The sequence below is a fragment of the Helianthus annuus genome, chromosome 4, assembly GCF_002127325.2.
Source record: "Helianthus annuus cultivar XRQ/B chromosome 4, HanXRQr2.0-SUNRISE, whole genome shotgun sequence".
NCBI classification, from domain to species: domain Eukaryota; kingdom Viridiplantae; phylum Streptophyta; class Magnoliopsida; order Asterales; family Asteraceae; genus Helianthus; species Helianthus annuus.
Window position 1 is genome coordinate 179544733 of NC_035436.2, and position 12005 is coordinate 179556737.

The window sequence follows — 12005 nt, forward strand, 5'->3', positions numbered from 1 at the left end:
TAACTTCATTAAGCATAAGAAGGCTATGGAGAATGTACCTTCCTTTTAGAAACGTCATTTGATTTATCGAAATAGCCGACCCAATCACCTTCTTGAGGTGATTCGCAAGGATTTTAGAAATCGTTTTGCTAATCACCCCGATAAGGTTAATCGGTTTATAATCCTTAAGGCTCACATGCTCATTGGTTTTCGAGATCATAGTTATGAACGAGGAGTTGCACATATTGGATATTACACCGTTGTTGCATCTATTCGTGAGAAACACATAACTAACATGTGTACCTTTTCGTGTCATGTACAAAGTGATATAATTATCTACCTTACACTCTTTCCCTATGCCATTATATCTTGCATATAGGACTTAAATAAGACGAGTCATTTGAGAGCTATCGGAGATCGAATCACTAAAAACTCGACTGAAGCCAAGTTCGAAACTAAAAATAAATTTTATTAATAAACGAGTCCGAGCTGAACTTCATATACCAAACCCTACTAGGCTAACAAAGCTTGAATTTTTATTAGCATAATGGCTACTACCAGTCCCACTTTTAAATATTCCCACTGGTAGTCTCGTCTTTTAATTATTTTGCCTTGAACAATCCTTAGTTAGAAAACTTAACAGTTAAGTATTTTTTTCTAATTACAAACAGAAGTTTAGGGCTTTTGATCAGAACGGGGATACGAGTCGACTAATGTAAAACTTACCTCAAATGGGTACTCCAAATGAGAAAACGATGCTTCAATTGGGGCATTTAAACTTCCAATTAACAAAAATCAAGCTGTTTGGAGCACCGTTTCGAGATAAGTTTTACATCAACCGACTAGTATCCTTGTTCTGATCAAAAGCACTAAAACATCAATTTGTAATCTGAAAAAAAAAAAAACTTAACCCCATTAAGTTTTCTTAACTGAGAACAATTTTTTTATCGGCAATCAACTATATATTAATATAGCAATCGGCAAGGAGCTGGAAGTACAAACGAAACAAAAAAAATTACACAAACAAAGAAATGTCGAAATCTAGTCACATTTTCCAGTCTGGTCGCCCCGCCCTGTGCTTGATCCACAGGAACATATCCTCCTTGATGTGCTCCACTATCTTGTTAACCGACACCATACGACCATTAAATTCTTTCTCGTTTATGGCCAGCCGTAGTCTCCAGATGCAACCGAGATAGTGGAGCTAGACTGTGTGGCTTGAGCGAAGGCTTAAAGATGGTTGGACGTTGATTCAGCCCCATCAGATTGGCTCTATTAGTGCACAAACTGGCTTTCCCGTTCCAAGTTGTGAGCTGGACCATGTGGCTTGATCAAAGGCTTGGGTCACGTGGTCCCTAATGTAGAGGACACTACGTAAGGCTGGTTTCACAAAACTGCGACAACCCCCACACGACAGTGGAAGGATAACAGGTCCGGGCTCCATGAGTTCGTAATAATCTGTTGGTCTGTCTCTAATGATCTGAAAACAATTGAAAGCAAAATAGTTAAAAGATGAGACTACCATTGACAATATTCAAAGATAAGATCGGTAATGACCAATAACTCTACTTAAAATTACTAGAATCCAATTTCCCCAATTTACTCGATTTCGATTATAAATATAAGTAAATAAGTGCGTTACATTTTACCGTTACAAAATAAATGCAGATAGATAAATTTACAGCTAGGAAACTATGGATATATCTTGATGAAAACAATTTTATTTATTTATTTTTGTAAAGTAATATCGCAGCGAGAGATTTAACTTGTAAATTTGAAAATGGATCGATGGGCATAGTTGCAGCAGAGAGATACCCATACCCTACCGCGATTGCAGGTTTTCGCTTTGTTTCAATCATCTCTCTCTCTCTCTCTCTAAATCTCAAATCGATAAACTATTCTTACTTCTCGCCGAAACAAATCCACACATATAACATTCTTTTCGCTTCATTTTTCTCTTTCTAGGGTTTCCTTTTACAGATTTCCGGTGATCTTCAGATCTGAATTCTAGGGTTTCAATTGAGTCTCAAGATGTTTTGGCGTATGACCGGCTTGTCCACTACGTCTCCGGTAAATTCTAGATTTCTATTCGGTTTTCGTTTAAGATTGGTTGGTTGCTTCTGGTTATTGTTAGATCCTGATTGTGATTAGTTGCTAATTGAGCTATTTGTAAGTTTGTTTTGTTGATTGGCGCCTGTGTTTGGTTTGTTGATGATGAAAATGGCTGGAAACGTGAGAGGATTTATGTGGATAGGATGAACTATGAGGTTTTGTTGTTTTTTAGTGACATAGATGATGTGTAGAGTGTATTTGAATAGTTGAGCTTGTTTTTGATGTGTTAAATTGTATCTAGTTTTCTTGGACTTTGTGTGTGTGTAGAAATGAATTACGTCAGTTTGTGTAGATGGTGAACCGATAGCTTTTGTAATGGAACAGTGATTATAGAAAAAAAGTTATATGGCGAACGGTGTAATTGTTCACATGGGGCACAGTTTCATTCGTCTGCCTTGTGTAGAATTTCGTCATATTAATACATAATGAATTCTTGATCTGCTGTGGATTTCATTTTGATTATTGGATTGGAGGAATTTAAAGGAAGTGTATATTAATGTGGATATAGTGTCTCCGTCCTGAATGGATATGCCTGTAACCATAGTTATTAAAGGCGCGAAGCGCACTCTAGGCGCATAGGCTCCAATTAGGGCCTAGGCGATAGGCGCAAAAAAAGCGTGGGCCCGAGAAAAAAAAGCGCAATTAAATAAAAAATTAAAAAGTTTATTAAGGGAATAAAGTACTCAAAACCAAAACAATAATGTTCATACTAGCACTTAAATGGTCTCAGATAACAAAATACTTAAAACCAAAATGTTTATAGCACTTAAAAAGTATAAGATAACAAAATACTTGGAAACCAAATCAGAAATAATAAGCTGATAATGAATACGAACAAAACTAAATAAAAAAAAAAAATACTGCAGAATATGTAGAATTAAATCAGAAATATACTAATTTGGATTTGAAAATTTCAAACTGAGATCTGGATCATTAGTGATATAATCGGATGGTTATCCCTATAAATACTGCAATATTAGGGATTTGTGAATTAAAAGAAACTTTTGATTCGTATTAGTTGTGCGCTATATTTACCTAGGAAGTAGGAGCGCAGTTAATTCGCATCGCTCTAAAAAACCGCCTAGGTGCCAAAAGCGTGCGCTTTTGATAACTATGCCTGTAACCTGATTGATTGTCTTGTCTTCCTAGTACAATATGCATGTGTCAAAAACCCAAAGTGATGGACTATATGTTATGTGCATGCTAACTCCAAAGATTTGGGTGTCCCGTGTCCGTTTTACGTTCCCGTAAAACACATAACCATAATTAAGATCAAAATACGATTAGGTTGTTTTATAAAACCATGTGCATTTATGTTTCATAATTTCATTCAAGCCGAAAGTAGTTATTGCATATTGTCCTTAGCAACAATTAGAAGATCTTTACAGAAACAATTACATGCACTTATTGCATCATAAAGCAGTAGAAGGCTAGAAGCATGCACGTATATCCATCGTACCAAGATTTTCTAGTAGCAAACTTTATAGGCGTTTCACGCCATATTAGTTTCTCTGTTTGCTGCTTTATGTTCAGCTAAACAGTTTGATCCGATTCATCTCATCGACGATGAGAAAATTGCATGTGTCCTACTCGAGAATCCAGATTAGTTTCTTTGTTTCATACTTTCTTAATTTCTTTCATCTACGACAACAACCGTACCTAGTAAATCCTGCAAATAGCAAAGCTAATGGTAGGGTATGGGGAGGATGGGATGTAGGTATACCTTACCTCTATCCTTGAGGATGGAGAGGCTGCTTCCAGAGAGACCCCTATCTCTATAACAACCAACACTAAAAGGGGACTCGAAAGCCTCCCAAGACAAAACAAGTGGTGGAAGCATAACATAGTAAAGCGGAGGCAAGTATTACATCATAAAACAACATATTCATATACATGTAGTAAGACAATTACACTCAAAGTCTACCTAAAGTGTAGGTAAATCTACGCCCCTTCTGACAACGCACACCCACATCTAACCTAATCCCTAAAATTCCTTAACTTCAATCCTAAGTCTCCACGAACTCCTATCTTGGACCATGTCCTCAGAGAGGTGCATTTCTATCAAGTTCTGCCTAATCCGTTCCTCCCAAGTCAATTTCGGTCTACCTCTACCCCTCCTACCATCCACAGTGATGGTTTTTCTTACCCTAACCGGCTCCATTGCTTGCCTCCTCCGATGCTTTCTTTCATCTACTTTTGTTTAATTATTTTTCCAAATTTTCTATTGGCCATGCTTCTCAGGATATTCTTTTCTGCTTATTTTGTCAGCAGATGCTTTTCACATCCTTGAAATACACAGCCCACAATACTTTTTCCTAAATCTGTTGTAAACAATTTCTTTTTCTCTTCTGCCACATCAACTCCCCTTCTTTTTTTTCCCGTGTAGTTTTCACTATTCATTTGAAAATTACAGCTAGATCATTGGTTGAGTCTCATAACCTACCTTCTTCCTCCTGGTCGTATTATTCCTTTGTTTTTTCTGTATAGATTTAACTTTTAAATGACAACTACATTTCATTATGTCCATGTCCTACTGAATTTGTATCAGTAAACATGAAAGACACAGTGACTCGACTTTTGTCGATGGTCAGTTTTCTAGTTAAATGCAATGCATCCCCTATCTGGGTGTGAATTCTCAATCACTTCTGCACAATAGTCTTTTGAATCATTTCTGGTAAAGTGTGGTAAAGTTGGAACCGAACAAGGTGAGATGGAAAGTGGGCACACAAAGAATGGATTTGATTGGATCTTGTTTTCAAATGAAGTTCATGTAAGGTTTCTGTTTCAGAAATGCTGCATCAGATAACCAATTTTGTAGGTTTGGACTTTGGAGGAGTAAAACGTGTCACCATTTCTGAACTTGTAGTTGAAGATGGTACATTACATGTCTAGACCACAAATTTGTTTGTTTTTGCATAATCCTTGTTGGATTTTTGAATCTTACTGATTGTTGTTTTATCTGCAGTGCAATGTGGTGAATTTTGTGGTTGTATATATGTGTGTATATATTATTATATTATATACATGTATATGTATACATACATATGTTTTCTGTTAAGTGTCAAGGATGGTGAAAGAACCTGATACGGTTTAGTTTATAAGGATAGGTAAACTTTGATGTGATTACCATATTATGTTCGTTGTGACCCAAATCATTAGTCAGAGATAATATTTAGATGCCATTTACTCTTTCTTTGAATAGTCTATAAGAGATCATACTCATTTTCTATCATCCCAGGTGGACACAATATTGGACAAGGAAAATTTTACTCTGGAGGAGCTTCTAGATGAGGATGAAATAATCCAGGAATGCAAAGCTCTTAATAACCGGCTTATCAATTTGTAAGTCTCATAATCTGAGCTAAATTGGACTCCGTGGACTCTTCTATTATCTAGTGCTCTCTTGCAGTTTAATGATGCATGGTGCTTACTGTTCATAGTATATTTGTGGTAGTCAAAAACTTGATTTTTAGTTCAATATGTATTTGTTATATTCAGTTAATAACCATCTTTTAATTTTGTAACACGTGGAATGTACTTTAACTGTCAATTGCAGTTTGAGGGAAAGGACCCAGGTTGAACAACTTGTTCGGTACATAGTGGAAGAACCTCCAGAAGATGCTGAAAAGGGGCGAACTTTTAAGTACGTTTTTGTGGGCCATAATGTAAAATAACTTACGAGACTTAACAATTGTATAATGATTATTATGTCCTTCTAGGTTCCCTTTTATTGCTTGTGAGATCTTTACATGTGAAGTCGATATCATTCTCAAAGCCTTGGTGGAGGATGAGGAGGTACAAAAGACTTGATCTTTTTTCTAAGGTTATGTAGTGAAAAATCACAATTTAGAAGGGTCAAGTAACTAAATTAGTTTTTCATATATTGTTGCAGTTGATGAACATGCTATTCTCCTTCCTTGATCCAGAACAGCCTCATAGTACTCTTCTGGCTGGCTATTTCAGCAAAGTAAGTTCATCTGGTTGTCAATTTTAGTTTTTTATACTATGTTAATCTGTTATTTTGGCGGAAATTTTTACTGCTAGGCTACAAGCCCTTTTGGTGCTTGTTCTGATAGCTGATGTTTTGTTTTTATTCTACAGGTTGTTGTATGCCTGCTGTTGCGGAAAACAGTTTCCTTAATGAACTATATCCAAGTAATTTGCCAATCACTATAAACTCTATACAAGTGAAACTTATTTTTATAATACTTCCATTTCACTCAAATATTTAAGTTGTTTATGATTTGGTGGCCAGGCTCATCAGGATATTATCAAAAAGCTGGTTGACCTGATAGGAATTACATCAATCATGGAGGTGAATTTTATAAAGTTACTATGCCCTGCCAATGTATATGCGCCCCTTTGATTCTTAATTCTTAATTCTTGTACAGGTTCTTATTCGACTGATTGGCGCTGATGAACATCTTTACACGAGTTATGTAGATTCAATGCAGTGGCTAGAAGATACAGATGTGTTGGAGATGATTGTTGATAAGTTTAGCTCCACAGTAAGTTTAATTTCTATCCGATGAATAGGTATTACCGTCAACCATATTATCTGATTTATCATTTGACGGTAGATATTTTTACTCGATATTTCATAAGTGATCACACATTGATGTCAAAGGAAAATATGCGACTTCAAAATATAGTTAAAATCAAAATGCAAATATTATCTGGTCTTACGGTAGGCAACTTTGCAATTTATGTTGAAACTATGTATTCCTCATTGTCTACATTTCAGCAAACATGAATGTCTTTTTTATTGCAAGTTAATTTATATTCTTTAGGAAATTTAAATTTATGAACTAATAACTAAAATTTACAACTCAAATGTTGAAGGATTGTCCTGAAGTGCATGCCAATGCAGCCGAAGCACTTTGTGCTATAACGAGATATGCTCCCCCAGGACTGGCTGCCAAAATATCCAGCCCAAGGTTAGCTTCTAAAATGCTAGTTTCGAAGAATGACAGTTTGCAGTGTAATCATTTTTTTACCATTTAATGTAAATATGAAAATTTTGATATTTTGATGTTTGATATCACAGTTTTGTAACAAGATTATTTCGTCACGCTTTGGAGGACTCACGGCCAAAATCAGTTTTAGTCCATTCATTGTCTGTGTGCATATCTTTATTGGATCCTAAGAGACAGACCTCAGGGACGTATTACATTTACAACCGGCAATCGACACCTGGATCTGTAGTCACTGCAAAACCCGAGACTGTGGAAGGCATGTTGGAGAGCCTAGGTATTGTTACGCCGAGTCAGCTTTTGAAACTATTCCAAAATCCCATTCTTTTTCAACTTTTGTAAATTTTCGACACATGATCTTGTCACAGTGTGTTTAATTATAAGCTTTTTTTTTGTACAGGGAGTTTGTTAAAGCTCTTGGAGGTTTCGGCAGAAGAAAGTGTTTTGTTTACAACATATGGAAAGCTGCAGCCACCACTTGGGAAAAATCGACTAAAGGTTATCTTTGTACTTTAGCTTTAGATAGCACTAGTTACTGTTTTGGTCACTCTGTGATTGCTTGTGTATATACTGTGTTAAGAATTAAGGCAAATGTCAGAAAAACGAGACTTTCGTGAATTCGCATACAAGTCCTTGGCCTTTTGTTTTTTGTATGATTATAGATCTATATCCTGTAACTTATTAAAAATCATTGAAAAGGTCCGTATACTTTGTTACTTTTTACCAACTTTGTTATTTTTAGCATGATTGTCCCTGAACTTGTAAAAAGTCACAGATCAGATCCAATTTTGCATGATTCAGTCTCTAAACTTTTATTAAAAGGACCATTTCACTATGTACATAAGTTAAGGATTTGTGTGTGATTTCAGCAGAAAACCATAGGGTTTTTTCGGCGTTTGCCCTAAAAATTGCAAAGCTATTAAGAAATGTTTTAGATGATGTAACTTTGTAATTGTAAGAATGCATTGGCTATTTTCGATAGTCATTTATAATGTATTATCTGTACTTAACAATGGGAAATTTCAGATTATCGAATTCATCTCAGTCCTAATGACTGTTAGTAGCGAAGCTGCTGAAAAGGAGTTGATTCGCCTTGGTGCCTTAATACGTATTATAGAATTATTTTTTGAGTAAGTTCATCCGCCCCTGTTATCTCCCACCTTATTCAATGCGAAAACTATAGATTTATTTTAACACAACTTTTTCTCTTGACTATAGGTATCCATACAATAACTTCATTCATCACCACATTGAACAAATAATAGATTCTTGCCTTGAGAGCAAGAACGTTTCCCTCATTCAACATATTCTTGAAGATTGTCATCTTATCAGGAAAATTCTTGATGCTGAGAAGAATTGTGTGCTGGATGCTGATCCAAAGAATGTAATATGCATATTTCTAAAATTATCAATTTTTGTTTTAATAAATGTCATGATGCTTGAAGAAAATATTATTAGTTCGTAGTTAATAAAATTCAGTGAATGTTGCAGCCAACACTCCCTGCAGATGGAAGAAGGCCACCTAGGATAGGTAATGTTGGGCACATGACACGTATAGCAAACAAACTTATTGAACAAGGGGCTAATATCACTTACATAGAGTCATATTTGCAGGTTTTTCTATTTCTTTGTCTTTTTGTCATTTTCATTTATTATTTTATCATTCATATTTTCGAAATAATTCCTAGCATTTGGTTCGAAATTAAAATGATTCCTTTTTAACAGGGTGACAGTGAATGGGTAGAGTGGCATACAGGTGTACTTACCAAGCGCAATGCACTTGAAAATGTGTACCAGTGGGCGTGCGGGTGAGTACTTTACAGTCAAATTATTATTTTGTGCCAGATTGGTTTTGCGTTTGAATAAATTAAGTATTGGATTGCTATTATTTTGCGGTATTTTGTCAGGGCATTATAATCGTTCTGACAGCTTTCAGTATCCTACTCATATTTTGCTACAGACTTGCATTTTATATATTATTTTGTTGTGATTTCTTATTGATTTATAACTATAATTGGTTTTCTATCGAACCAATTTAACAGGAGACCAACTTCACTCCATGACCGTGGTAGAGATAGCGATGACGATGATTACCAAGATAGAGACTATGACGTGGCAGCTTTAGCCAATAACTTAAGCCAAGCTTTCCGATACGGTATATATGAAAATGACGATAATGATGAGGTATACCACAAATTAGTCATGTTCTTGTAATACATATGCTTAAAAATCTTTTTTCAAACATGAGGTTGCTTATTTCTAATTAACAAAACCTTTTTTTATCTAACTTTTTGTTATGTTCAGGCTCATGGCTCACTGGAAAGAGATGATGAGGTATTGTGTTACGACCCCTAAGTGAATTGATTTTATTACTTTTGCGGTTTTGCTAACATCTAGAATGAATGAATAACTGGATTGGTAAATGTGACTTACATGATCCCCTTCTATTAGTTTTCTTATGATACTTGTGACTTATAGAAGTTGAAGCCTTCTCATTCATGATGAAAAAAAAAACTATACTCAATTATTAATATTTTATTTTCCAGATTGATTTAATATTTGAATTTGTAATATGTGAAGGCAAATAAAAGTTTAAGCTGATGAAAGATATCTACGCTTTTGCAGGATGTCTACTTTGATGATGAATCTGCTGAAGTGGTTATATCTTCACTTCGGCTAGGAGATGACCAAGAAAGGTATGTTTACCTTCACAGAAGTGTTTTGTATAGACTCTCTGAATGATCGAAAATTACCTTTTTAATCATCTGAACGTTTGTTGCAGTGGGTCGCTTTTCACAAATTCAAACTGGTTTGCTTTTGAGGAGGAGAGGGTGGTTCATGAACAATCAACCAGTGCGGTTGTATCTCAGTCACCAGACACCGACGCTACTATTGACAACAAAGATGTCGATAGCGGTGATGAGGTTACTTCTAACGAAAACGACAAAGACTTGGTCGATTCTGCAACTTCGGAGTCCCTTGAGTCAAAACCTGGCCCAGATGACACTGCTATCAGGAAATCAACCGATGAGTCAACACCAAATGAGAGCGATAAGCCACCAGAATGGATCGAATGGAGAGAATCAGAATCAGTCCAACCAGAACCACAGATTGAAACAGCGGTTAAGATCACTGAGTTAACTGATAGCCTCCCGAATGGTAATCTTGAAGTGACTTCAACGGCTGATATTGCTGGTGACGGTCCTAACAAAGCGGAGGTTTCTCCACCATCTTCTACCACTGACAAGTCGGAGGCGGTGGCAGACAGTGGCGGCAAAACTGATGTTGGAGGAAACCCAGCCGAAAAATAATGCGATTCTATTGGGTGTGGTTTGGTTGGGTTTTCAAAGCTGGACAGCATTGTTCTATTTGTAGGACAGGAAAAATGCTTGTGTAATTCAGACTAATTATGTACATTAGTGATGGAGCATACAGTTGGAAATAGGGATAATGATTCTTTCGCCCTCCCGTTGGTTTACCAGATCGATGGCGGGGTTCTCATTCGAAGATTCTCTTACTAAATGGTTGTATGTTAAAAGTCTTATGCTCCTTTTCATCGTTAAGATTCTTAATGTCTAAATTTCATTTATGAACGATAAAATAAGATAAAACTATCCGATAACGTGGATGAAGAATGCAAGTTTTGATTTTTTACATTTGTTTTATTTTTTATTATATTTTATTAACATAATTTGCAACTGTTATTTTTTTACTTTAGGTATTAAAGTGGTTTCAGAATGTAATACAGTCCATTCAGTTCAATAAAGACGAATTGGCAGTAGTTTGTCTTGAGTTGATTAGGTTAGGCCGGTCTTGTTGTTCATGCGCTATTGATCACGCGAGTACGTATCCAGTCAACGCATATCCATTGATCCCTATTCATTCAGTCAAAGACCCCACGGCCTTGGTCATCTTTGATATATGTTGTGAGATATGGTGCTCGCTTGACATGTTTTTTAAAAGTTCCAACAAAATAGTACTTGATTTTTTTTTTCAGATTCCCTTTACTAGCTCATAAAACTATGAATCTGTTAAGAGCTTAAAACATTATCATACGACGAACCAATTAATGTTGCAATATCGAGTTTTTGAGACACATGAGAAATATACATGAAGAAGTTGCTTAACATTAAATGGTGAAACTCCATGTGATTAATGAACAACACACATGACACAAAGTGGATTAAAAACCATTGTCACGCTTTAATGTGGTATACTTGTGTTAATTATGATTCCGACCCACCTGAAAATGTCGTGTCCTGTTGACGGAAAATATTAAGATAACATTGTCAATAAAATTTTCACGGTTGCAGCTTTTTTTTACTATAAAATACCCAGTTTTTCCAGATGTACAGTTCAAGAACAAATATTAGCAACCAAAAGCCACAGAGAAGTGGAAACAAATATGAAAACTTCAAATAAAAGACAGAAATTATTTATAACTTCTAAGCATTGGTAGTTGTAAATAAGAGCAACCTCAATTATCTTGTGAATTATATGATTCCAAAAAGCAAAAAAACTAAAATAAAGATATATCGTTGTTATCGTAGATTCTTAATCAATCTGTTGGCATTGCCAAACAACACTACTATTAAAGATCAATATAAGCCCTTTATAATGCAGTGTCACAAGTACAACTGCATAAGCGTTTCATCCTTGACGGCAAACACAAGAGTCAAGAAACAGTAAAAAAGTTGAATATCTAAATACACCAATGATAAATGTAATCAATTATATAAAACATAACATGATGAAAATGGAAGTCTCAAATGGCATCTACATTTAGGGTACAAAAAGTAGTCAACAAGACCTAAACAAATCTTAGATCTCCTTAACACACCTGGATGTTCCTTGAGGCAAGGGTATTGACGTAATTTCGCTGTTGACTGTGCCCGCTGCTGCTGCTGCTGATGTGGCGATAAAGGCGGCCCAGGCTGCAAT

At 35.7% G+C, this 12005-nt stretch overlaps 1 protein-coding gene across 1 annotated transcript; it reads left to right on the forward strand.

Moving 5' to 3' along the window:
- The first annotated feature begins 1671 nt into the window (after positions 1-1671).
- On the forward strand, positions 1672-10720 carry LOC110937454 (serine/threonine-protein phosphatase 6 regulatory subunit 3). Its single transcript, XM_022179876.2, has 20 exons — positions 1672-1816; positions 1945-2049; positions 5330-5433; positions 5648-5734; positions 5811-5886; positions 5984-6058; positions 6193-6246; positions 6347-6406; positions 6483-6599; positions 6934-7028; positions 7139-7341; positions 7465-7562; positions 8091-8194; positions 8283-8448; positions 8556-8678; positions 8790-8872; positions 9107-9248; positions 9369-9398; positions 9690-9760; positions 9847-10720. The coding sequence occupies exons 2-20, from the start codon at positions 2011-2013 to the stop codon at positions 10373-10375; spliced, it is 2256 nt and encodes a 751-aa protein (XP_022035568.1). The 5' UTR covers positions 1672-1816; positions 1945-2010; the 3' UTR covers positions 10376-10720.
- The last annotated feature ends 1285 nt before the right edge of the window (positions 10721-12005 follow it).